This window comes from Microcaecilia unicolor, chromosome 1, assembly GCF_901765095.1.
Source record: "Microcaecilia unicolor chromosome 1, aMicUni1.1, whole genome shotgun sequence".
Classification (NCBI taxonomy): domain Eukaryota; kingdom Metazoa; phylum Chordata; class Amphibia; order Gymnophiona; family Siphonopidae; genus Microcaecilia; species Microcaecilia unicolor.
In genome coordinates, this window is record NC_044031.1 from 87,127,453 (window position 1) to 87,154,221 (window position 26,769).

The 26,769-nt window shown below is 43.1% G+C and overlaps 1 protein-coding gene across 4 annotated transcripts in view; it reads left to right on the top strand.

The window, feature by feature from the left end:
* Positions 1-26,769, top strand: part of PFKP (phosphofructokinase, platelet) — a 193,550-nt gene that overhangs the window by 52,729 nt on the left and 114,052 nt on the right. For all 4 annotated transcript variants that reach the window (XM_030198897.1, XM_030198914.1, XM_030198904.1 and 1 more), the window contains exon 3: positions 20,389-20,466. In XM_030198897.1, coding sequence (XP_030054757.1) covers positions 20,389-20,466 — 78 coding nt within the window. The remainder of the gene's footprint in view (positions 1-20,388; positions 20,467-26,769) is intronic.

Genomic DNA, 26,769 nt, shown 5'->3' on the forward strand with positions numbered 1-26,769 from the left:
AGCCAGCTAAGTTAAAAAAAAAAAAAACCCAGCACCGGAGCTCCCAAATACCCAGGCTGTATCTGGTGCGCATAGGCAGCGGGGGTAGGCAACAGGAACAGAGGGTAGAAGAGCTGCCTGCAGTACAGCAGCAGCAGCTGTGGGAAGTTGAGGCACAGCAGACTCGGAAGGGGTAAACTTGTAGTGTGCCCTGAAGCCCGACTCCAGGCCCAAACAGCAGCACACAAGGTAGGCAGGAGGTCGGCTGCTGCTTGCTTCCTGGAGGCTGGAGCGGTAGGTAAATTGTAGCTGCAATGTGCTCACAGGAGGCACTTCCTGCACGTGAATGATACAAAAATCTTACTATTAATGTTTTCCTCATACTTGTAACAATATATTGTATGTATTTTCTAATCTTAATGATTGTAAGCCACATAGAACTGAATAATTAACATTCTGATTATGTGTGATATAAGCACCAATAAATAAATAAATAAATGTGAGTCAAGCAGTACTGCAGCTATGCAGGATTTCTGACATATAAGAAGACAAGGAACCTGACTGGTGGGCCTGAGCCCACCCAGGCCCACCTGTAGCTACGCCCCTGGCACATGTGCGTACACATGGGGGGTCAAAAAGGAAGTTCACATGCCTAGCAACTATGCACACAAAATTTTTGCTGGCTTTCTTTATTGTGAATGTAGGCTATACCACACACATCGAATTACAGAGAACATTAGAAGTTAGGGAAGTGAAACAAAATGTCAATCTCTGCTGAATATTCATGGTTAGTGCATAGCGGCTAACCAGCTATATTGCGCAATGTAGTGTGTTAGTGCCTATTTTCAGCGCTGGGTTTTAGATTTCAGCATAGAATGCTAAGTAGAATCTGGGGGTGAGTGGAGAGTGCTGTGGTGGTCTACACCGACATTTGGCAGCACTCACTGATTAAGTGCTGCTGAATAGCAGTGACAGGGATGGGCAGAGCAATTTAACTGGGCAGGAATCTTACCTCTTGGTTAAATGTCTCTGAATATTGGCCGATGTCTTTCCGAGGGCTACAAAATGACAGATTTTACTATTGTCACAAAATCTAGCTGTCCTGTCTTCTACAGTCCTTCCTGGAATAGAAGTTGTCTTCTTAGAAGATGTGCTGGTAGCAGGATGTACAGGATCCCCCATGCAAATTTTGTTAGTTGTGGCCAGTGTTTGCTTGTTTTTCCAAAAAAAATCAAAATATCTTTGTAGGCATCACTTAAACATAAATAACAGTCCAGTTCATTAATAGGCTTTAAAGTAGAAAATGACACGGGGACAAAGTTTGTCCCCTGTCACCATCCCCACGTCATTCTCTATTCCATGCATCAAATTATTTTCTCTCTTGGCTCCAGATTTATTGGACTGCGACTCTTTAAACAGCAGTTTTCAAACCATTTCATTATTGAAGTAACTACATAATTACAGTCCCTGGTTTCCTGTCTCTGCAAATATAAAAATTCACCTGGAAATAGTCTACTGCAGCATGCTGTATACATTGCTGCAGAGAGAATACTTCCATGTTAATATTTTCATGTAAAAATGCTGCATTTTTACATTAATAAAAATGTGACATGAAAAGCAAGTAAACATTTATAAAAAACATACATTTTCAATACTTCAAGAGGTTTTTGCCGATTGTGGATTTGATTTGAGATAGAAGATAAGTTAACTATTTTTTGAAGTTAAAATGTAATAAAAATTAATGAAACAAAAAGAAAATGCTAAACTTTGTCCTGAATGAAGAAACATAAGCACATTTCAGTCCCTCGAAGAACACATGAAAAAACCAATGGACTGCATTAGGGGCTTATAGCCCATTTAGTTATGTATAAACAAAAAAGATCTGCATGAAACAAATTATTTATTTTTATTTTGACTTATAAACCACTTGCCCCTGAAACATGTACAAAACAGAATAATCCATTTGTGTATCTAAAAGGTAAACTAGTACAAAACAGATGAAGATATATGATTCCATGTGCCCCAATGAAAGGAGAGTTTAATTTTACTTTCAATATATTTAATTTCAATATATTTCCATCTTTATAACACCAGGCTTCCCAACAACAGTAAAGATGAACCCATCAGGAAATAGGATATCCTCACTGAAACTGCAACCTGTATTGTATAGAGAACAGTGTATAAAAATGAGCACACAATACAGAGTTTATAACTACTTTTGCTACTGGCTACAATAATTTTTTAAGCAGTTTTAGAGATATTAAATTTTTATTTAATGATATTTATATCTAGATAAGGGAAACTTTAAAATAAATAAAAAAGCTGTCCAATAAGTTTTTTTTTTTAAAATCCACCTTTTAAGACACTGCTTTAGACTTGTTACAGATGGAGCGCGTATAGGCAGTCCCTTCTTTTTAGTGATCTTTTGCTGTTTTGGGTGTACTACAAAACCTCTCTGAATCTAGCATAGTTCTCCAAGTCTTCAAGTTTATCAGCTGTATCCCTAGTAGCTCTCCCCAGGCCTGCCATCTGCTTCTATACAGGGGCTATTATCTCAGCCTGTTTGTCTAGGTGGGTCTCCCTCTGATCTCAGCAATGTCCTGTGGAGATGTCCCACCATCATAGCTATTTCAGCCTGCATTGTGGACACATCATTTTTCTGCTCCCTAAACCAACTCTGGAGCTCATTGGGGAGATCTGCTCTTTGGTGTTAGTTTTGGCACCAGCATAAAGGAGTTATCATCCCCTCTGTATTGGATGTGTTCTCCTGATGCTATGTTACCTCCCTGTTTCCGCGGCGTGCTGTTCTTGATGTAGGAATACTCCTGGAGGTCTGTAGTCTTTTGCTGCTATGTACTTGGGGTAAGTTTTAGCAAGCAAATCACACCACTGCTGTAGATTTAATCGGGTGTGCAGCACTTTTTTAATAACTAAAGGACTGGAGACTTTCTTCTTCTCTTACTACTTATTCTACTGTTTATGATTTCTAGAGTGCTACTGGGCATATACAGTACTGTAAAGCTCTCCACCTCCCCATTTCTTACTTGTCCCATATCAGTCTTTTTGATTTCCTAACCCTTTTTCTTTAATACCATTCCCAGTTCTTCCATTTTCCCCTCTGAATCATAGTCCTTGCATTTCCCCTTCTGGTCTCTTACTTTTCTTCCAGCTCCTGCACCTTCATTCTTTGTTTTTTTTAATCTGTCCCTTTCAATGTACCCTGCTGTTTTTTTTTTAATGTCCCATACTAAATATTTGAAAATGAATCCTCACAGAAGAAGGACTGTTCTACTGTTTCTTTCTTAGTAGGAGAATGTTGTGGTAGTGATCATATTACTTACACTGATGGAGGGAGGGATCAGGTGTTCTGACCAGTGAATTCTGAGGGAATCTGGGGAGTCTTTTGAAAGACGTGAGCTGTCTCTCTCTTTCCATATAAAGACCTGCATGCAAAAACTAGCATATTCAAATTGACACATTATCTTTTCCCCATCTTCTCCTTAGTTATACAGATTTTCTGCAGTGGTACTGCTTCTACCATTTGGATCTTACTTCCCTGTTGTGGTGTTCCTTCTCTTTTACTATACAAATGGCACTGAGCTAGTCAGAACCAAGCTTTATTTCATCTACTAAGCTCCTTTCCTCTTTCCATAAGAGAAGCAAGCTCCTTCTATCCCACAATAGGTGCCCCAGCTCTGTGGGCTGTATAAAAGTACAAACTTTGTTTATGGCTTTAGGCTACCAGTTGGCTATGCTTGCTGAAACTGCATTAGCAATGATAATTTTGTTAATTTGGGGCTCTAGTCACTTGAGGGCATTTGCTACAAATAGAAGGGAGACTTAATTGTATTGATATGCCAGTGTTTTGCATTTAAACTTAAAATATAGAGTTCTGTTAATGTGCTGATACTACTGTTGAGCAAATGCTTTCTTTTAATTAACGTCTTAAGTATACTGTATTTTAAAACTGGATATCTGCCACTGAGCAAGTACGGAACTTGGCTTAAACAAAGCAGTAAAACTTGTTCAGGTAAGCATGTTTCCAAAGAGATAAAGGTCAAATCAAGATTAAACTCTGAGTTTAGAGCTTAAATATTTCCATAAAAAGTATGAGGCTCTGTACTTCAAGTAGTTCTCCTGCTCTGTATAGCACAGTTAAAGTTTTTTTGGCTTTTGGTTTGGACCACTATTTCAACTGTAGCTATAGGCCATAAGTACTTTGGCTTAGACTTGTTAAGACAGGCATCTTTTTTTTTTTGTCTGTAGGAAAGATTCTTAGTATGTTTGGCCTTCTGTAGTGTATGTGGTTTCTATGTACAGTACTCAATAGGTTTATAGTAGGTATAATGGAATCAATTACTAACTGCTAACATTTGAGATATTAACAATATAGCATGGGGCGGGTGAGGTGTTCATAGAGTATTCTACTTTTAACTAATATATACCATTAAAACTGAATGCTTGAAAGAATTGTATACATAGAGGCATATTTTCAAAGCACTTTGGGAGGCTAAGTTCCATAGGTTTCTATGGAACTTTGGGAGGCTAAGTGCTTTGAAAATGAGCCTCTTAGTTTCCTTAGCGTCCCTCCGGACCGGACCAGGATTGGACTGTTGGGTTGTGCCCGCCTACCAGCAGGTGGAGACTGAGAAAAACTCTGACTCTAGGGAGCCAATAGGAGCCCTGGCCATGTGACCTTAGCCTCAATATTTTCTCAGTCTCTCAGCAGGTAGGAAGTGAGCCCATTAGTCTCTCTCTCTCTTTTTTTCTCTATAAGATATTACAGAAATATTTATAATACTTCTTCTGTGCCTGGAATCGTAGTTAGAGGCTTGACAGGGTTTCTTTTCTTTCTTTGACAGCCTCTGGGGTGTTAAACTCGGGTGTCTCGAGTCCACCCCCCTTCCTCCCCATCTTGCACGAAGGCACTATGGGCAGACATCTTCCGAGGCAAATAGACAACACGTATTAACCCTTCAAATGGCAATAAATGAACTCCTACACCAAAAGCCTTAAAATCGCAGGCTTACTATAGATATCAACTCTATAAGTATGGAAATAAGGGGGGGTAGGTTGATGGCCCGTCTCATAGCGGCTAGGATTTTGACATTGAAGACGCAGCAGGGAGTCAGAGTCCATAATAGGCAGCTGTTTTTAAAGAATTAATTCAATTGAAAGGAATTTAAAGGAAGTAGTTTTTGCTTTCCCCAGGCTTATAACGAGCAGGTAGCTCTTCTGTCTTATTCTGTTTGAAGAGTCTTTATTTTCTTTTCTGGCGGAGCTATTTAAAAAAAAAAAAAAGTGATAAGTCAGCGTCTGTGACTTTAATCGGCGTTTTTTTGTTATCTTCATTATTTTTCCTCTGCTATCCGGCGTTGTTAGCGGCGGTAGTTGTAAAAAAAAAAAAAAAAAAAAAGAGGTGCGAGCTGTTAAGCGCGTGCTCGCTCTTGGACGGGTCTGTATAGCTTGGGAGCTGTTTTGACGGTTCCTGTTCGGGCCAGAGGCTAAACCATGTTTTGTGCGGCATCAGAGGCTATCTGTTTTCGGCGGCACGGATTTCCTGCTTCTTTGTCGGTCCGGTCAGTGGTTTTCTCCCCCAAACTTTATTCTTCTAATTTTGGCGCGCTTGGCCGCCATTGTTTTGCCTGCAGCTGCAATTTCCCTTGACGCGGCAGCGTTTTTCTGCTTTTACTGTGTTTGGCTGTTTGTGCAATAGAAAGGAGATATTGTTTCTCCGGTAGTTGGGGCAATTGGTAGTATATTTTCCCCGCAATTAATTTTTACATGTATTTTTCAAGCTATTAAAAAAAACAAAAAACGAAATGCTACGATGCGAATGGCGCTCATTTTGTTTTTCCCTCTTGTTTTTTCTCCGTCGGGGACTTTTTGGTTGCTAGCAATGTTGTGAATTGAAGTGGAGCTCAGTTGGCGATTTCTTTGTTCTTGGCAAGACTCCGATTCAAAGTGCAGCTCAGTCGGGAATTCTCTGTTTTTTACAATGGGGCGAATTAAATTGTATCTCAGCTCCAAAATAATCATTTTCCTATTCCTTTCCCTTGTGTGTGATGTTTGGAGGAAAGGTCTTCGCTATTGTCTAGCACAGTTTTTATGGGGGTCCAGTGTACGTCACTCTGTGTCTTTCTCATTTCCTGGTGAATAGGACTACATTGTCTAATAGTCAATTGATTAGTACTTTACAAATCTGGCCATAATATCTTAGTTCCTTTCAAGCATTTCCCTTCATGGCTATGATGTTATACAGTGTTTTTAAGAACTTAACAAACATTTTCTATGACATAGGCTATCTGGTTCAGGTGCCATGTGGATAGAACTATATTGCTGGATAGTCTATTGTTTGATACTTTACAATGCTGGATATAAGATCTTAATTCCTTTCAGGAAATTTTCCTCCGTGGCGATGTTCTTATACAGTGTTTTAAGATCTTAACAAACGTTCTCTAGAGCGTAGGCTATATGGTTCAGATGCCATGTGCAATGAAATACATTGTCTGATACTCAATTGTTGCGTACTTTGCAATTCTGGACATAAGGTCTTACTTCCTTTCAGCAATTTTCTTTCATGGCTATGCGTTCTCTTTGGCATAGCAGATGACAGCTGCATAGGCTACATGGTTCAGATGGTTCTCATATTCTAGGAGACTCAGTCCTGTCTATCGAGCACCCAGTTTTCTCAGCTGCTTTAGAAGGCATGTTTTATTCACGTCTTCTCTATTTTCCAACTGTCTTGGAGTTTCTCATGTGTTATCTTAGTTTTCTTCTAGGACTTACAAAGATATATGTCCACTTAGGGAGTAAAGTTATCCGGTCAATTTGCATTTTCTCCCACTTAAGGATAGTGGGAGGTCCTCACGCTATCTACTTGTATTTTTATTTCCTCTATCTATTCAGCCTGGGCACATGATAAACATTCTGGTTTTGTCCAGTATGACCATCCATAACATCTGCTATCCCTTTCTCTTCCTTACAGATTTTAGGGTCTTATTTCAAGCTTTCTTGACGTCAGGTACAGTCTTGTCTCCTGTGGCACAAATTCACCACCTTTTCCGTAATAGGTATTTTCATTTTATTCTTCCTCTCTCCGGAGTTTTTTTTCTCTTGGAAGGAGATTCACTCATTTTCTGTGCATTTTTTGCCATAATGGCATAAGTGTTGCCATAATGGGAAAGGCCAAGAGTCCCCATCCTGTTTTCAGATGGGGTCAATCCAGATTGCAAATACCACATTCATATCTCGTGAGTGTGCATCTGTTCATCTCTGTACATCTCAGTGAGGAAGGAGGCATGACATGATACGAGGTTTGGGGAGATCCGGTAAAATTAAAGGCCAGTGTGTCTCAGTCCACGCTCAACATATGGTGATCCTTTCATTTTCATTCTATACGTCCTCACTCCAGACCTTCCTTTCAATTGGAAGGGGATTCTTTCATTTCCTGTGCATTTTTGCTATTAGTATATGAGTATTGTCATACGGGGAAAGTCTAAGAGTCCGTTAAGCCCAGCATCCTGTCCTCAGTTGTGGTCAATCCAGGTTGCAAGTACCACATTCATTTCTTATGGGTGTGGGTCGGTACATCTTAGTACATCTCAGTATAGGAGGAATAATGTCCACGATACGAGGATGATGAGAAGGTCCTCATTACCAGTTTTCTTGCCCTGCTCTTCGGTCTTGCGTCGGCTCCGCGCAATTTTTTCTTAAGTTATGGTCGTAGTAGCAGCGGCGCTCAGGAAACAACGTCTCCTCGTTTTATCCTTTCCTAGATGTCTGGTTCATTACAGACAGTCTTATTGGCAGAGTTGTCAGGTCAAGCAACGGGTGGTGCATTTCGGGCACACTCTAGGTTACAGAGTGCATGTAGCCAGGTCTCTCATTTGATCTCTCTTTTGAGCCCTCGTGTGATCTCATTAGATTTCGTAGCATGTCTCTATTTTTTCTCTCTTTAGTCAAGTTGGCGCAGACTGTTTTTGTCTTCTCTACAAGCGTCCCACTTTCTGTTTTCTCTGGATGTTCTTGGGCCTTCGGCCATTACTTTGCTCTATTTTGCAGAGTAAAATTTTACTTTCTAGCTCCCAAGAAGGAATTTTTTCTTCATTCTCTTTGGAGTCTCGGTAGTCTTTTTTGGCAGCTTTTCACTCCGTCAATTTCGTGACCATTGGAAAAAAAAAAAAACTTCTGGGAGTTCTCAGTGGATAGTACCTTAAAGGGAGGTCCCAGTTCTAGAACTATTTCTTTTCGCTCTGACCTTCCATGTGCCTCGCTCACTCTCTTGCTAAAAAGACTTGTCAGCGGCAGAGATAGATGCCCTCTCGTATCCAGATATTTATCTCGAATGGAATTCCCTCCGCTCAGTTGGCCTCTGTATTCTCACTAGTGCAGCACTTGGGTCTGGTGGTTGAGATTGAGCATTCTTCCTGCAAGTATGCCGGGAGCATATACACAGTGAGCAGTTTTTTGAGGTCTGCATCTGTGAAAATATGTATGCATATTTATAGTTCTACTACATAAGTACATATTTAATTCCACACTGGGAAAAGCTCAAAGGTCCTATCGAGCCCACCTTTTCGGTCCACGGCTAATCCAGACCATGAACACCTGGCTAGATTCCTAAACGTATCAACATTCTATACATGTTATTCCTGGAACTGTGTAGTGTTTTATGGACTTCTATATGTATCTAACAGATGAAAGGTACTAACAAGTGTCTACTGTTGATTTATTCCCGTTTTCACTAATTGGGGTCTACGACAAGAGTCTCAGGTGATCTGCTTGCAGAGGCAACAGCTACAGATGATTCTTTCTCATTTGAATTGCGCTCTGAGATATGTTTTCTTCATGTTGGGTAACTGCAGCGGCTGTCAGTTTATTTGGACCTTCAGTCTAGTTTGCAACAGGGATTTAGGTACCTTCTTCTTCTGCATAGTATTTAACTGCATTCTTTTTACCTATTTAGCTTCTAGTGATCAGGTACTTTCTCACTGACAGGCTTTACATACTTCCAATCTGTTGCTAGGTCAGCAATAGTCTACGATATCTGGAGTATTGTACTTCAGGATCTCGGTTTCCACTTTCTCAGCTGAGGTAGATTCATTGCAGTTTTTTGTTTCCAGGCGGCTCTGCTTCTACCTTTGCCATCTTTCTTTCAGTCGTTTTGTTTCTCGAGTCTCTCTGTCCTTTGCGGTAGGGGACATTATATAGCGGCCACTTGGTAGGGGACAATGTTCAGCGTCGCTTGGACTTTTCAGCTTTTTTTTGCTTTGTAGTCATTCTATTTAGTTTATTGGCGGTTCTTGGATCATCAAGCTTTTGGCTTCGTATTCATCCTAGTTTGGGTGTTTTCAGGGACTCTACCGCATTCTCAATGTCTGTCCCTCCCATAAGATTACTGCTTTGGTACTTCCCAACAGTCCAATCCTGGTCTGGTCCGGAGGGACGCTAAGGAAGGAGAAATTAGATCTTACCTGCTAATTTGCTTTCCTTTAGTCCCTCCGGACCGGACCAGGCCCCTCCCATGTTCTATCAACTCTTTAGAATCTTTTATTAAGTTTGAAAGTGGAATGTTTCTAAAAAAAAAAAAAAACAGATGATACTGTATATATATATATATATATATATATATATATAAAAAGACTTTGTGTGGTCCATACCACTTCTCTGGTGGTTGCTGGTGAGCTCGGTTGCTGAAATATATATAAAACCTTAAATATGTCATACCACTTCTCTACTGAGAGTTGCTGGTGAGCTCAGTTGATGGAATATATATATATATATATATATATATATATATATATATATATATATATATATAACCTTAATGGGTCATACCACTTCTTTGGTGAGAGTTGCTGGTGAGCTCAGTTGCTGGAATATATATAATGCCTTGAATATGTTATACCACTTCTCTGTTGAGAGTTGCTGGTGAGCTCAGTTGATGGAATATATATGAAACCTTAAGTGAGTCATACCACTTCTCTGGTGAGAGTTGCTGGTGAGCTCTAGTACTCGGTTTTGCCGAGGAATTTGTGGCTGCTAGGATTCCATACGGTACAGAAGTTCTTTCTTTCTTTCCTGCTTTGTTATTCAAATACTGAGGCTAAGGTCACATGGCCAGGGCTCCTATTGGCTCTCTAGAGTCAGAGTTTTTCTCAGTCTCCACCTGCTGGTAGGCGGGCACAACCCAACAGTCCAGTCCTGGTCCGGTCCGGAGGGACGAAAGGAAAGCAAATTAGCAGGTAAGATCTAATTTCTCCTTTATGTACATTGCAGTAAAATGTGTTTTATGAGATGTAATGGGGACAGTTTTCAGTTGCACAGTCAGCCCTGACTTGAAGCAGCTAAATTTTAGCATAATTTTCAGTTTCACTCATAGCATGTTCTACCGGCAGCATTTCTAACTCGACACTGGAGCATGGAGGAAGCAAGCAAAATTCTTCTGTTAAAATAAGGTCTCTTAAACCATTTTTGGTTACTTTTGCTTTGAAAACTTTTATTCATGCTGTGATACTTAGGGCCTCGTTTACTAAACCACGCTATCGATTCCCATGCAGCAAATGCAATGCAGCCTATTGTTCGGCGCATTTGCCACACCAGGAATCGCTAGCACGGTTTAGTAAAAGAGACCCTCAATCATTTGGATTACTGTAATGCTCTGCTGGTTGATGTTCCTCTTTATTCACTTAGACACCTACAAATAATTCAAAATACGCCTGTAAAGCTGATTTATAATGCAAAAAACCCTTATACTGTTGTTCCTGAAAGGAGGTGAGCCTTTTTCGAGCGAGGGAAGACTCTGGAATGGGGAGCGGGTATGGGATGGGGTTGGGAAGTTATGGACTCGGGAGTGATCTGGGAAAGTTTTTTTCGCAGGGGTGGGTCGGAGGTAGTGGTGGTGGTGGTGGACGCATGGAGTGGCCTCCTGGTGGAGGTCATTGGGACGGGGACTGTCTGAATTTGGGAGAGCGTAGGATGGGCATGTGGGGTCGCCTGGGGAAAGGAGGAGATGGTGGGTACTGATGATGGGCGGACTGGATGGGCCATTTGGCCCTTGTCTGCCGTCATGTTTCTATGTTTTGTGCTTGTTTGTTTCTTAATACTGGCGCTTAGGGGTTTGCACGGGCTTCCTTATGCTTTGAATTTAAAGGAAAAAAACGGCAGATTTTAAAGAAAGGACATGAGAAATCCTCTTTTCAAACACTCTAATGCCTACTCCGAGCTGGCGTTACTTTGTCAGCGGTAAGGTGGCTTTGTTTTGTGTTACTATCTGGTTTTCTGCCAGGTATAGTGACCTGGCTTGGCCACTGTTGAAAGCAGGATACTGGGCTAGATGGATCATTGGTCTGACCCAGTATGGCTATTCTTATGTTCTTGCCTCTTGTTGAACAACACTGGCTCCTCATTCAATTTAGAATTCAGTATAAAATTCTGTTTCTTGTGCATAAAGTAGTTTTCAAGGTATTCCTTTATATCTTAATTCGCTTTTAGTTCTGTATCAGCTTCAGCATTCTTTAAGATGGTTGTGTTGTAATCAGTTACTGGTTTCCTGGCTCAAGAAATTAGTATATTTGCTTCTTCCCGAGATTCTCTTTTTTGTTGTGTAACCCCCCTCCCTATGGAATTTACTTCCGGTAGAGATCCACTCTGAATCCTCCTATGTAAAGTTTAAATCTCTTTTAAAAACCTGGTTATTTAGACAAGCCTTTTCTGATATAATTTCTTAGTTTTTAATATTTCCTTATTTGTTTTTACTTGGTTTCAGCTTCCCCCTCCTTTTGTGTCCTGTCTCATAGGTGTTATGGTATATTTGTCCAAGGACAAGCAGGCCAGTTGTATTCTCACAGCTGGGTGACATCACCTGATGGAGCCCAGTGCAGATGCTGACTAGCGAGATTAATATGGAACTTTTTAGCAATGTCTCACTGTGCACGCGCTGGTGTCTTACTGCCTGATGCACTTTCGCAGGTCCCTCAGTCTTCGTTTTTCCACGGAGTATAAAGGACACGGCATCGTGTTCTCCTCTCAGTGTGTATTTTTCTCTAATTTGCGTTGCCTTCTTGTGCGGGCGTTTTTGTTCCTGTCGTGCTTATTTTTTCCTTCCTCTTTATTTTATTTTGTTTCTCTTTAATATTTGTGGTGTTGGATCTTAAAGTTTTCTTTCTTTTTCGCGAGTTGCTAGGTCTGTTTAGGCTGGAGTACTGACCTCCATCTGAACGCTGCCCCTTTTTACTCTTCACAGCCGAGGAGTTTAATTTAGCTGCGATTCTTTTCTTCATGTCCAAGAAGACATCCAGTGGCTTCAAAAGATGTGCCCAATAGAATAGAGTGGTTTCCATCATGGACCTGCACTCTTGGTGCATTGGGTGCCTTGGGCCTGACTATGAGGCTAACTCTTGTTCTCTGTTTGCAAATGCAGTTGGGGACACAGAGTGTGCGTCAGGTCCAACAGGAGAGACCTTTTGGCTCATTGAAGGCCAATACATTGTTATTAGCACCTGAAACATCAACGTTGATGGCTGTTAAGATTTCAGTTACCACTGGGAGTTCACCGGCATCAAAGGTATCCACTTCTTTCAACTTCGGGTGCTGAAAGTAGGCCCTGGAACTGGTCAGCATTGGACCCGACCCTGAGGGCACATACGGGTTCAACATTGTCCTCGTCAGCACTGAAGCACTGTGATTCTGAGCATCAGGGGAAGCCCAAGAAACATAAGCATCGGTCTTCATTGACGCAACTGGAGAATTCCTGCCCCTCTTTGTAGAGGTGCCAGTGCACAAGTTTTCAGACTTCCAGTTTGCACCGATGCCTTTTCAGGCTTCCTCTCTCCTGGCTCCCCTGCCTTTGCCGATGCATACTTTCAAAGAGTGGTTCTGAGCAATGCTGGCACAGATGCTGCAGTTGCAATCTGCTCAGGCATTGAGGGTGCTTGCGCCAACTGCAGATCAGCCCCAGTTTCTTCCTGAGGCTCCATACATACCTGTGGAGAGATCCTCTGCGCAGGCACCTCAAAAGGCATCGACATCAGCACATGCTGTACCACTCTCAACATTGGGGTGGGGAGCTTCCCTGGAGTCTGAGGGTAGGGCTGTACTTTAGCGCTTTTCGGGGCATGGACATGGTTACACTGAACTGAGGGAGGCACAGACTTACTCAGTCCAGTTTGAGTATGGTGAGGAGTCTGAATGGGACTGCTCATGGGACTCAGAAGAAGACCCTCATTACTTCTTGGAGGAGGCGTCTTATGCGGTGCCTTCTGATCCCTCCCCACCTCAAGAGAGACGTAAATCACCACCTGAGGGTCTCTTTCACTGGTTTCATCAAGGCGATGGCTTTTTTACATCCCATTTAAGTTAGAGACGGAGGAAGAGCCGAGATGTTATCTGTTCTGGACTATGAGTTGCCTCCTAAGGAAAGGGTCTTGGTACCATTGCACCCTGTCCTTAAAGATGCACTGACGAGGAACTGAGAATCTCCCCTCTCAGTGCAGGTCACACTTGAGAAGGTGGATGTGCAGTATCATATCGAGAAGGTTCCCAGATTTGAGAGGGCACGACTGCCTCACCGCTCTCTGGTTGTTGAATCCACCCTCAAATAGGAGCTCCAGGATTCATGCCTTGACTCGCCCAGATAGAGAGGCTCGGACACTAGACTCATTTGGGACGAAAACTTTTCAGGCCTCGATACTCGTTGCCCGCATCCAGTCCTATCAGCTCCACACAAGCCTTTACTTGCAGTCTGCTATGCAGTACACTAAGTCTTGTGAATTCTGTCCCACAGGAGCAGACTACAGAGCTTCACCAGTTGGCCAGTAAATGTCTGGAGTCTAGGAAGTATCTGGCCAGGGGTGTATATGATTCTTTTGGCATTGCATCCAAACTCTCCGCCATGGGTGTAGGGATGCACAGACTGTCATGGCTGCATGTCTCTTACCTAGAACCAGCGGTTCAGGAGAGGTTGGTGGACATGCTATGCCAAGAAGACACTTTTTAGGGGGACAAGGTAGAAGAGGTTGCTGACCTCACAAAGAAACATACTGATACCATCCAAACACTGTCTCAGCAACCTCTATGTGCAACCTCTTTGTCTCAAAGGTTCTCAAATGGGCCTAGGTGGTGGCCCTACTACTCTGAGGCATAGATTTCTGCTTTGCCCAGAGCCCCCAGGCCCAGCGTTCTTGCCCTCGCCACTCCCAACCTCAGAAGCTCCAGTCAGCTTCCCAGTCAAAGCAACTACTACTGCTTATCATTTCTAAAGCGCTACTAGATGTACGCAGCGCTGTACACTTGAACGTGAAGAGACAGTCCCTGCTCGATAGAGCTTACAATCTAATTTGGACAGACAAACAAGAGATAAGGGAATATTAAAGTGAGGATGATAAAATAAGGGTTCTGAACAAGTGAATAAGGGTTAGGAGTTAAAAGCAGCATCAAAAAGGTGGGCTTTTAGCATAGATTTGAAGACGACCAGAGATTGAGCTTGACGTACCGGCTCAGGAAATCTATTCCAGGCATAGGGTGCAGCAAGATAAAAGGAACGGAGTCTGGAGTTAGCAGTAGAGGAGAATGGTGCAGATAAGAGAGATTTACCCAGTGAACGGAGTTCCCGGGGAGGAATGTAGGGAGAGATGAGAGTGGAAAGGTACTGAGGAGCTGCAGAGTGAATGCACTTATAGGTTAATAAGAGGAGTTTGAACTGTATGCGGAAATGGATAGGAAGCTAGTGAAGTGACTTGAGGAGAGGGCTAAAATGAGCATAACGACACTGGCGGAATATTAGTCGTGCATCAGAATTTTGAACAGATTGAAGAGGAGAGAAATGGCTAAGTGGGAGACCTGTGAGAAGCAAGTTGCAATAGTCTAAGCGAGAGGTGATAAGAGTGTGGATGAGGGTTCTGGTAGTGTGCTCAGAAAGGAAAGGGTGAATTTTGATGATATCCTACTATATAAATGAAGAGTGACCCATGCGCGGCACGTCACAAATCTCGTCCGAGTTCCGACGTTGACCGGCGAGCACCGGGCGGGCGGGGATCTTCCAACAGCAGCTCCGAGGCGCACTCCATCTCCAACAGGTATGATGAGCTGCTGCCGCCGCTGCTGTGACCCGGGCGCTTTCCTCTGCCACCATCCCCCGGGGCAGCTTTCCTGGGCGGGGGCTCGGCTGCACCCGGCGTTGCTACGACTGCTTTCTTGCCCGTTTTAATGGGCTCAACGGCTTGTTATAGACAAAGAAACGACAGGTTTTAGCAGTCTGCTGAATATGTGCAGAGAAGGAGAGGGAGGAGTCGAAGATGACCCCAAGGTTATGAGCTGATGAGACAGGAAGGATAAGAGTGTTATGCACAGAAACAGAGAATGGGGGAGGAGGAGAGGTTGGTTTAGGGAGAAAGATAAGAAGCTCAGTCTTGGTCATGTTTAGTTTCAGCAAGGGTGAGCTTTTGATTGGCTCCAGGAGAACATAGCCATACTCAAAGTAACAGTCCTAGATGGCCTACCGGTAGGGACAGAGGCTGAATTTTTTCCACCACAGGTGGCTTCTTGTAACCTCCGGTGGGTTTTTCAAATAGTCTGTCTCAGTTAAGCTCTGCATTGGCGTCAAAGACCACCAAATTGCCCACCAAGAGAATTGTTCATCAGCTCTCAGCACAAACAGGTACTTGTAGAGGAAATCTCTGCCCTTCTACAGGCCAATGTGATCACACCCATGCCTCCAGGGGAAGAAGGGAAGGGATTCTATTCCAGGTACTTCTTCATGCCCAGAAAGACAGGGGGATTTCATCCCATCCTAGATCTAAGGGCCCTGAACAAATTCCTGTTCAAAGAAAAGTTCAGGATGATTTCCCTGGGCACCCTTCTCCCCATGATTCAGGAAAAAAATTGGCTATGCTCTCTGGACTTAAAGGATGCCTTACCTACATTTTGATCCTTCCCAATCACAGGAAGTATCTCAGATTCCGGACAAGGAAACACCACTACCAGTATTGTATTCTGCTATTTGGCCTTGTGTCAGCTCCAAATGTCCAGCAGTAATTGCAGTGTATTTGCACAGACTGGGAATTGTACTCTGACATGGCATAAGTCATGACGGAAATTGTAAGCCACATTGAGCCTGCAAATAGGTGGGATAATGTAGGATACAAATGCAACAAAAAAATAAATAAAATGTGTTTCCCTCTCTGGATGATTGGCTTGTCAAGAGCACATTGCAGCGCTTAACTATTCGGGTGTGGAAGTTTCTAGGGTTCATCATAAACTACCCCAAGTCACATTTTTTCCTGGTCCAGTGATTGGAGTACATTGGAGCAGGCTTGGTCTTTTTTTTCCCTACAAACGAGAGCAGAGACTTTAATAGCACTTGCCTCACAGGTCTGAAGCAGCAAGCGGGTCACAGTTTGACAATTGTTGAGCTTGATGTGCCACATGGCCTCAACAGTGCATGTAACTACCTTGGTAAGTCTCCATTTGAGAGAGACCCAGTGGACCCTAGCTTCCCAGTGGTGTCAGGCAGCTGGAAATCTAGTGGATGTAATCCAGATTCCACCAGATTTGACTCATGCCCTTCTGTGGTGGACAGTTCGAACGCATTTGACCATTCCAAATTCCATCTCCTCGGAAGGTGCTAACAATGGATGCATCCAACCTGGGATGGGGAGAGCTCATGTGGATGGGCTTCACACCCAAGGAACTTGGTCTGCTCAGAAAACAGATCTCCATATCAACCTCCTTGATCTGAGGGCCATTTGGAAGGCTCTAAAGGCTTTCAGAAATCGGCTACAGTACCAAATTATTCTCATTCAAATGGACAACCAGGTTGCAATGTTCAATGTGAACAAGCAAGGGGGTATAGGATCCTATCCCTTGTGTCAGGAAGCAGCGGGGATGTGGCAGTGGGCCCTCCTTCACAGAATGGTCCTCCGAGCCACATATTTACCAGGAAAGAACTGCTTGGTGGACAGACTGAGCAGGGTTTTGCAACCGCACGAGTAGTCTCTCAACAGCAAGATCTTCCAAGAGAGGGGCAATATCTCGGTGGATCTTTTTGTCACTCATCTCAACAACAAAGTTCCTCATTTCTGCTCCAGGCTCAGATCACATGGCAGACTAGCATTAGTTGCCTTTCTCCTACATTGGGGGAAGAGTATTCTATATGTGTATTCTCCAATACCTCTCATAGAGAAGACTTTGCGGAAACTCAAGCAAGACCAGGGAACTATGATCCTAATTGCTCCTTACTGATCAAGGCAGATCTGATTTCCTTTTCTTCTAGAGTTGTCCTCCGAAGATCCGTGGAGATTGAAATATTTTCCGACCCTCATCACACAGAACGAATGATCCCTTTTGCATCCCAGCATCCAATCCCTGTCCCTCATGGCTTGAATGTTGAGAGCACAGAATTTGAATCCTTAGATTTGATGGAGGGTGTCTCTTGCATTTTGCTAGCTTCCAGGAAAGACTCCACTAAAAGGTGTTAGTCATTTAAGTAGAGGAAGTTTGCCATCTGGTGTGAGGGCAAGACCTTAGATCCCCTCACTTGCTCTAAGTGAAAACTGTTTGACTGTCTCTTGCACTTTTCTGAGTCAGGTTTGAAGACCAACTCTTTAAGGATCTAAGTACAATTAGTGCTTATCACTGTATAGGAGGTAAGCCCATCTCTATACAGCCTCTAGTTATTCACTTTGTGAGAGGTTTGCTATTGACGGAACTTTCTGTCAGACCTCCAGCTGTGCCATGGGATCTCAACGTTGTCCTCACCCAGCTAATGAGAGCTCCTTTTGAGGCACTTGATTCCTGTCATCTGAAGTATTTGACCTGGAAAATTGTATTTCTGGTGGCAGTCACTTCAACTCTCAGGGTCAGTGAGCTTCAGGCCCTAGTAGCTGATCATCTTTACACTAAGTTTCACTACAAAAGAGTAGTTCTCCATATACACTTTTAAGTTCCTTCCTAAGGTAATGTCGGAGTTCCATCTTAATCAGTTTATCGTTCTACCAGCATTTTTCCCAAAACCATATGCCATCCTGGCAAGAGTATACCGCATACTTTAGACTACAAGTGAGTCTTAGCCTTCTATCTGAAGAAGACTAAAGCTCATAGACAGTCCACCCAACTTTTTGTTTCTTTTGACCCAAAAGGGTTGGAGGTTACCATTGGCAAACACACAATTTCTAATTGGCTAGCAGATTGCATCTTCTTCACATACCCAGGCTGGGCTGACTCTAGAAGTTCATGTCAAGGCTCATAATGTCAGAGCCATGGCTACATTGGTAGCCCACTTGAGGTCAGCCTCCATAGAGGAGATTTGCAAAGCTGCGATGTGGTCATCTGTCCACACATTCACATCTCATTACTGCTTTGAGTAGGATACCCGATGTGACAGCCGTTTCAGGCAGGCAGTCCTGAAGAATTTGTTCGGTGTCTAAAATCCACCTCTATCCTCCTAGGCCCAGTTTTCTTTGGTTCCAGGGTGCACTTTCACAACTAGTATGTGAATAGTTTCAGGTTAATTATTTTTATTTTATTTTTGTTACATTTGTACCCCGCACTTTTCCCACTCATGGCAGGCTCAATGCAGCTTACATGGGGCAATGGAGGGTTAAGTGACTTGCCCAGAGTCACAAGGAGCTGCCTGTGCCTGAAGTGGGAATCCAACTCAGTTCCTCAGTTCCCCAGGACCAAAGTCCACCACCCTAACCACTAGGCCACTCCTCCACTCAGGCCTCAACATTTCGAGTTACCATTATCCTAACATTGCTTTCAGTGAGCCTGGTAGCCAGGGATTCCCAACTGTGAGAATTCAACTGGCCTGCTTGTCCTCAGAGAAAGTGAAGTTAATCTCCTGCAGCAGGTGTACTCTGAGGACAGCAGGTCAAGTATTCTCACATACCCTCCCACCTCCCTTGGCTCCTTGACTGAAGGTACTGTGCTTGTGCGCCAGGAGGGAAGACACCAGCACATGCTCAGTGGGTCGCTGCTAGAAATTTCTACGTTCATCTCGCTAGTCACCTTGTCTTCCCACCCAAACCCTCCTCTCCTCTTCCCCCACTCTCTGTCTCTGTTGACAACGCCCTCATCCTCCCCGTCTCGTCAGCCTGCAATCTCGGAGTCATTTTCGACTCCTCCCTCTCCTTCTCTGCCCATATCCAGCAGAAGCTAAGACCTGTCGCTTCTTCCTCTATAGTATTAGCAAAATCCGCCCATTCCTCTCTGAACAGACCACCCGAACCCTCGTCCACTCACTCGTTACCTCTCGTCTTGACTATTGCAACCTTCTCCTTGCTGGTCTCCCGCTTAGCCACCTATCCCCCCTTCAATCTGTCCAAAATTCCGCTGCACGTCTTATCTACCGCATGAACCGATACTCTCATATCACCCCTCTCCTCAAGTCGCTTCACTGGCTCCCGATTCACTACCGTATTCAGTTCAAGCTTCTCCTAATGACCTTCAAATGCACTCAATCTGCAGCCCCCCATTACCTCTCTACCCTCCTCTCCCCCTATGTCCCCACCCGTAACCTCCGCTCTCAGGACAAATCACTCCTATCTGTACCCTTCTCCACCACCGCTAACTCCAGACTCCGTCCCTTCTGCCTCGCATCACCTTATGCCTGGAACAGACTCCCCGAGCCCATACGCCATGCGCCCTCCCTGCCCATCTTTAAGTCCTTACTCAAAACCCATCTCTTCTCCCTTGCTTTTGGCGCCTAACCACCTTCCCCATTCATGATACACTGACTACACTGACTACATAGTTTGTTACCTTTAGATTGTAAGCTCTCTTGAGCAGGGACTGTCCTTCCCCATGTTTTAACTTGTACAGCGCTGCGTAACCCTAGTAGCGCTATAGAAATGCTAAGTAGTAGTAGTAGTAGTAGTAGTAGTCAGTGTCTGCACGGGGCTCCATCGGATGACTTCACACATACATGAAAATATTTGGTCTGCTGTCCTCGTAGAGCACCTTCTACAGGTGATTAACTTTGCTATATTGTTGTTCTACTACTTATCCTCCTTTGCTGTGACTACATGTTATTAGGATATACTTGTTTGTGGTTTTGTTTTTGTTCCATTGATTTGTTAATTTAGTTCACTACCTTTAGGATTTTCAAATGGTGGTATACCAAAGTGCACACACAAATAAATAAATGAATGTAGATAGGCTAGGAGGGGAGGGAAAGGTATGAGTAGACATTGCCAGTAAAGGAACCCCTAAGTGTTCGTAATGTAGAATTTGAATATTCTTATTCACAAATGAGTATCTTGCACAAATTTCTAAGTTCAGAATTTGGGTGAGTCGTCCTTTTGTATGTAAGGTACCTCGAGGAAGACAACCTTTAGCAATCTGTACAGGTTTGAAAATGGAGTAAAATTTCAGTTTTTTTCCTCTGAAACCTTTTTCTTTTTGTTTCAGGGTTACCAGGGGATGGTGGATGGTGGACATAATATTATTGAGGTTTCATGGGAGAGTGTTTCAAGCATTCTGCAAGTGGTAAGTATATATATTAAAGAAAATGTTACTTCAGGTAGAGAACTGTAAAGTTAGTTTCACTTTTTTTTTAATAGAGGCCGTCAAGCTGCTTCTTTCAGTTTCGGCTGAATCTAAAAAGTCAGCCAAAACGTATCACCTGGTTTCTGCCAAAACTGAAACCAAAAACTAAAGTTTGGTTATGTGAACGTGAACTAATGAGGCCCACAGGGGATTGTCAGAGCTTGCAGTTGGCAGCCCTCTGCTAAACCCATAGTCCCAGGAACTGCAAACACAGGCTGACAACTGGGAGAACCATTTTAATAAGGATTTCTCAACAAGTCTTACATATTTAGGTCCCCAAGTCAATGCAGATGTAGTTAAATATTCTCTGAGACAGGAACTTTGTGAGAACATGTGAAAAAAAAAAATCATGATTACCGGCTTTTTATGCTTACCCAAGCTGTGTAGAGGTAAAATGAGAAAGTAGCATTTTGTATTTAGTTATAAAACTGATTAAGGATAAACATGGTATAGATTCTTACTAATATAGGGTAAAGGGGGTCCAGACAGTGGTCTAGACTGCGGGCATTATATTAGCCTGATGCACAATCCTGAATAAAAAAGCACATTCATGTTACTAAAATCCAAATAAATAAATGAGGACTATATAGTAAATGACGACAGATAAAGACCTGTACGGTCCATCCATGCTCTGAAAAATTATAATCAAGAGCAATACATTTCTCGAATTATTTTCTAAGATATAAACTTCACATCATTGTAATATCATTTCCCTACTAACTCTATAAGCTGACTAGTACTTGTGCTTGAAAACAATCACTGCAGGGTCCTAGCTTCTGCGTGCCACAAGTTTGATTTAAATGTTGCATCTTCATCATACCCAACAGAGCCTGGAAATTCTTTAGAATTACCCAAATAGTATCCAAGCCAGAATATATATAATAATTTAAATAATGAATGATCATATTTTACCTCCAAGCAAAATAGTCTCTGTACACATGGACCTCAGCTAATGAAAACTAAAACTAAAGGCCACAGTGCTTTCACAATGGCTGACATTGCACCACATATGAAGTGACAGCTGATGTCATATCTCCACAGAGGCTAATTCCTACAGAGCTTATCATTCATCCCCAGTTCACAGACTTAAATTCTTGCTACCTTTGTATCAAAAGCATTTATTTTGGGCCAGGGGGCGTAGCCAGACCTCACCGGTGGGGGGGAGCACATTTTAGTATGCCGCCCTCCCCCCCCCACCTTGCCGCTCTGCTGCTCCCCACCCACTGCCGCAACAAATACCTTTGATGGCGGGGATACCCAACCCCCGCCAGCTGAAGCCTTCTCCAGCACCGGGCTCGGGCGCCACTGCGTTGCCTGCCCTGCTTTCTCTTCCCCTTACGTCCTGCACGCTCCTTTTAGTGAAACTGAGCATGCTGAGTTTCACTAAAAGGAGCATGCCAGACATGAGCGGAGGTCAGAGCAGGGCCGGAGGCCGGCGTTGGACAAGGCTTCAGCTGGCAGGGGTTGGGGACCCCTGCCAGCAAAACCAGGGGTCCAGAGGAAATTTGAGGGGCCCAGGCCTCCATGGCCCCATGTAGCTGTGCCACTGTTTTGAGCACTACTATGCAAGACTATAACTGCATTACTTGCAATCACATTATAAAGAAAAAAAGAAGAAAAACATGCAAAGAGCACCCCCCCCCCCCCCCTCAGACTACCTTACAATCCCTAGTGGTCTGGTAGAATAGACAGGGAAGGAGTGATCTCGAGTCGCTCTTGCCTATGTTGGCTCTACTCTCAGAATGGCTGCTGTTACCTCTGCTGGCAGTCTTGTGAGATTGCCACTGGAGGCAATGGTATACATTTTGAGAGCAGAACCAACATAGGTAGGAGCGCCTGGGGATCATTCCTATCCTGACTACACTCATAGACTGCTAAGATTTGTAAGATAGGCCCGGGGAGGGAGAGGGGAGCAGGAGGAAAGATACTCTGCATTCTTTTTTATTTTTTTTGTATAATGCACATACACACTATTTCTCTTCTGCTCCCTGTCTTCTCTGGAAGACAATGTTTTTTCTTCACCAGGAAACCATTTTTATTAACGTTATTGAGAAAGGAGATGAAAAGGGAGAACCTAGTGGAGTGAGTGCACTAGGCCTTCTGTGAGTTGCAGATGCTAGGTGGGGAGAGGAAGCTGTTGTTTCTTGGACCATAGGTCTCTCTGATACCTTGAGTGCATTCCTCAACTCCCCCCACATAAACACATAGCCTTTAACAGCAGTCTTGGCCTAGGCCATGGCAAGATTGCTCCAGCTTAGAAGGGTCCCCTTCTATGTTCTTCTGAGGGATCATTGAGGGAGGAGGAGGGTGATGAAGCATGCTGTATTAAGACCCCTTGGGGTTCATTTTCAAAGCACTTATGCAAAGTTCCGTAGGTTACTCTTGTGAGTTTGGGTTGAGGAAAGTTTTCCTTTTCTGAAGGGAATGCCGTGTTTTGTTTTCAGACTTTTCTAAAAGGATTAACTCACTTCTCTTGTTAGCAAATGGGCTCTATTCTTTCAGCTGCTTCAGACTATTATAGATATATTTTCCTAGGAGTAGGACATGGCGATTTCTAACAATTTAAGGTAACTGAGATGGAAAAGCTCTGTACCCTCTTCTCCAGACAGAAGTTAAGATTTTTTTTTGTATGTCCACAGTCGTGGTGATGAGGAGCACAGTGCTCAGGGCCCTACTTGATGACAGAGCTGGATCTGTGATTAATTGGGTTTTCAGTTGCTCCAGTCCTAATCTTCAGGGAATGGTATACAGAGGCCAAATTTTTCAAAATATTTTTTGTTGGGTCCAGCAGCTCCCCCATAGTTCCATAGGGTCCTCCCTTCAAGTAAGTGAGCTTGATATCCCTATTCAGGGAACCTGCTGCTTTATTAACCCAAGCCCATTATGGAGGTTAGTGATGCTGAGGAGCTTCTTTTGTCAGAGGCCTTTGTGGTCTGGCCCAGTTCTAGCTCAGGTAGCGCTACAAGTTTCTTAGGAGCTCCCTCACAGAGCAACAATTGCTGCAAACTCAGCCATCTGCGAAAGTCCTGGTCATTTCAGTAGGCTATGAGCTTTCCTGACTAGTTGCCTATTTCTTCACTCAACATGTAATTAAACTCTGGAATTCATTGCTAGAGAATGTGGTGAAAACAGTTAGCTTAGTAGGGTTTAAAAAGGTTTATATAATTTCCTAAAAAAAGTCCATAAGCCGTTATTAAGATGGACTTCAGAAAATCTGCTGCTTATTTCTAGGATAAGCAGCATAAAATCTGTTTTACTGTTCTGGGATCTTGCCAGGTACTTGTGACCTGGATTAGCCACTGATGGAAACAGGGTACTCGGCTTGATGGACCTTCAATCTGTCCCAGTATGGCAATTCTTATGTTCTTATGCCTCCCTCTTTTTTTTTTTTTTCTCAGAAAGGTGGCCCCTATAGTTGGTTCATCTTGGTCAACTCCTTCCTTATTCCAGATGGCACAGTTCTGGACATTTTCGTTCTTGACAACACTAGGGGCCATCATTACTATGTTGTACAATGCTCTTATAAGTGCATCTCTGTCCAAATTACTTCTCTAAAAGATAAGTCTACTTATAGTTTTAATAGTGCAGTTTCCTTCTCTAAACGTTTGACCAAAAGACCTAAAGATTGGGGCAGTAATATATCCTATGAGGTAATTTTTTACCCTTGTTATTTCGGCCCTTATGTTTGGCTGAGTTGACAGGGGTCTACAAAGCACAATGAAGGAGTGAGGGATATGTGTGAGCCCTTCACCCACCCCTCAAATGCATCTTACCACGCAAAACTTTCTCTGTACCCAAACATCTAATCTGAAATCCCTGTCTTAGTATCCAATAGAAATTTGAAACAGCTTTGGGAAGAGAGATTAATTGAAGGAAAATATCTTTTAATAGCTACTCCTCAGAGAGTTCTCCTCAGTTCTGGGTTAATTACTTAATTGAATGCTTTGGAACTATAACCATGGGAAAACTGATTAAAAGCTGGGAGACCAAACTCTTGCTGTCAAACGTCTTGAAATGAACTTCTATGAACAATTGCCCCAAGCACAAGATCTTTGTACTTTGCCATTGTTTCCAACTTACTATCTTCTTCTTGATCAGAATCTTAGAATTATTCCAAATGGGATCTTTGGTTAAGTAATGGGGGGGGGGGGGGGGGGGGGGGGGGGGTTGCCACAGACTCTGAGGTTCTAAAGGCCAGTAATGTGACAGTTATCATAGGCCACTGCTTGTACTCAAGCATGAGAGACATACTAGGGAGGACACTAAGTGGTACAGAAAAAAATTGATTTCCCTTCTAACCTGATAGGTTTCCTAGTGCCATCAATGAATGGAACTTTAATCCACTCCATTTGAAAATAAAGGTGGCAAGATAAGTATAAAAAAACTGGGAAAAGAACTCTTCCCATTTTCTTAGACTGTTTGTTTCCCTATAGCAGTACGTGGGATTTCTTGTCTCATAAAAATCTGATCAGTAACCACTGTATTTTAAATGTTGAGTCTGGGATTAGGTGAGAGGAGCATACTATGAATGTAGTTGAGATTTGGTGTGGTGGCCATCTTGATGGCTTCCATTGAGAGTGATAAAGGGGAGACATCCTGAAATTTTGTCTTTTATGGTGGAGACTAAAATCTGTGTTTTTAATCAAAGGTTCAGCCTATCCCTAGATATTTTATAAAAGTCAGTTGCCATTTAAAAGGATATCCATTTAATCCAGGGTTTCTCGATCCAGTTCTCAGGAGACACCTAGCCAATTGGGTTTTCAGGATACTCACAATGCCCTACCTCCCTTGTATGTAGACTTATCTCATGCATATTCATTGTGGGTATCCTGAAAACCTGACTGGCAACGTTGTCCCGAGGACTGGGTTGAGAACCCCTTATTTAATCCATTTTGTGAATATGCTCATTTTATTGGAGACATTGCTTTCCCCCAGTTGACATTTATCTCCTGATTTTTTTTTTTTTGGCAAATGTATCTGAGGCACAGCAGACCAGAGGGAAACAGCTACACAAACCAAATGTGAAGCAGAACAGTGAAGTGGCCGCAGAGGGTGTTTACTCTTTTGGTGCTTGGCCATCATACTGTGTGTTCTCTGAGAAGCATTTACTCGTCCATTGGACTTTTTAATATTATTATAATCCCGGAAGCACTGCACTATTATGTGCAATTTTGACCGTTGACGCAGGCACTCGCCAACGGTCTACATCTTCTTGACTGTGCCTTGTTGCTCCATCTGTGGCCCTCTTCACTATTCTGCTTCAAATTTATCTGAGGGACAGCAATGCTGTAATTAAAACAGGTATAATGAATGTCATTAAAAAAGGTTTGGATGGCTTCCTAAAGGAAAAGTCCATAGACCATTATTAAAATGGGATAAACAGCATAAAATGTTTTGTACTTTTTTGGGATCTTGCCAGGTATTTGTGACCTGAATTGGCCATTGTTGGAAACAGGATGCTGGGCTTGATGGACCTTTGGTCTGTCCCAATATGGTAATACTTATGTACTTATGATTATGTAGTGCAGTGAAGTTGCTGTTACTAGATAATATGTACATAACTAAGGCCTCACTAACTGGCAACTGTACTTTGCTGGATCTTTGTGGTTGTGTTTAGTCTTTGTGAACATACATGCCTTGTTTTGCTTAGTTTATGTAGAATTTATTTTTTTTTTAAATCCATATTTTGGAGAAGTGACCTAGGCAGAGGGGGCCTCGTAGGCTTGGGCCCCCTCAATTTTGGGTTCAGGCCCCCTAAAATTGCAGCACCAGGTTTCTGCTGCTGTGGCTGGCAGGGATCTGCAGGCCCCATAAGCCAAACAGGTCTTCCACCGGTGGAACTTTCTATAGGCCTCTGCTGCCATGCTGTTCCCCGTCCCTCCCCCCCGCCAAGTGCTCAGTTTTACTGAAGCTGAGCATTCATGTGGGGAGAGCACCCAAGGTGCCAAACACAGCAAAGGTGACACAAAAAGGTAGAAGCAAGGCGATATTCAATATGTAAATAGTTTTTTAAAACATCCTTGACTTGACATGAGCGGTGTTTTGCTTAATTCACTAGCTTTCCAAAAATGACTCGACATGAAATGTGTTTCGGCTGCAGGGGACTGGCTTTCCAAAGATGGTCACTGATAATATCACACTTTATGCAGTCTCAGAACTCTAGTGAGTGAATATAATTGTGCATCCGGTCGAGAGTTCTGAGATTGCATTAAGTGTGATATTATCAGTGACCATCTTTGGAAA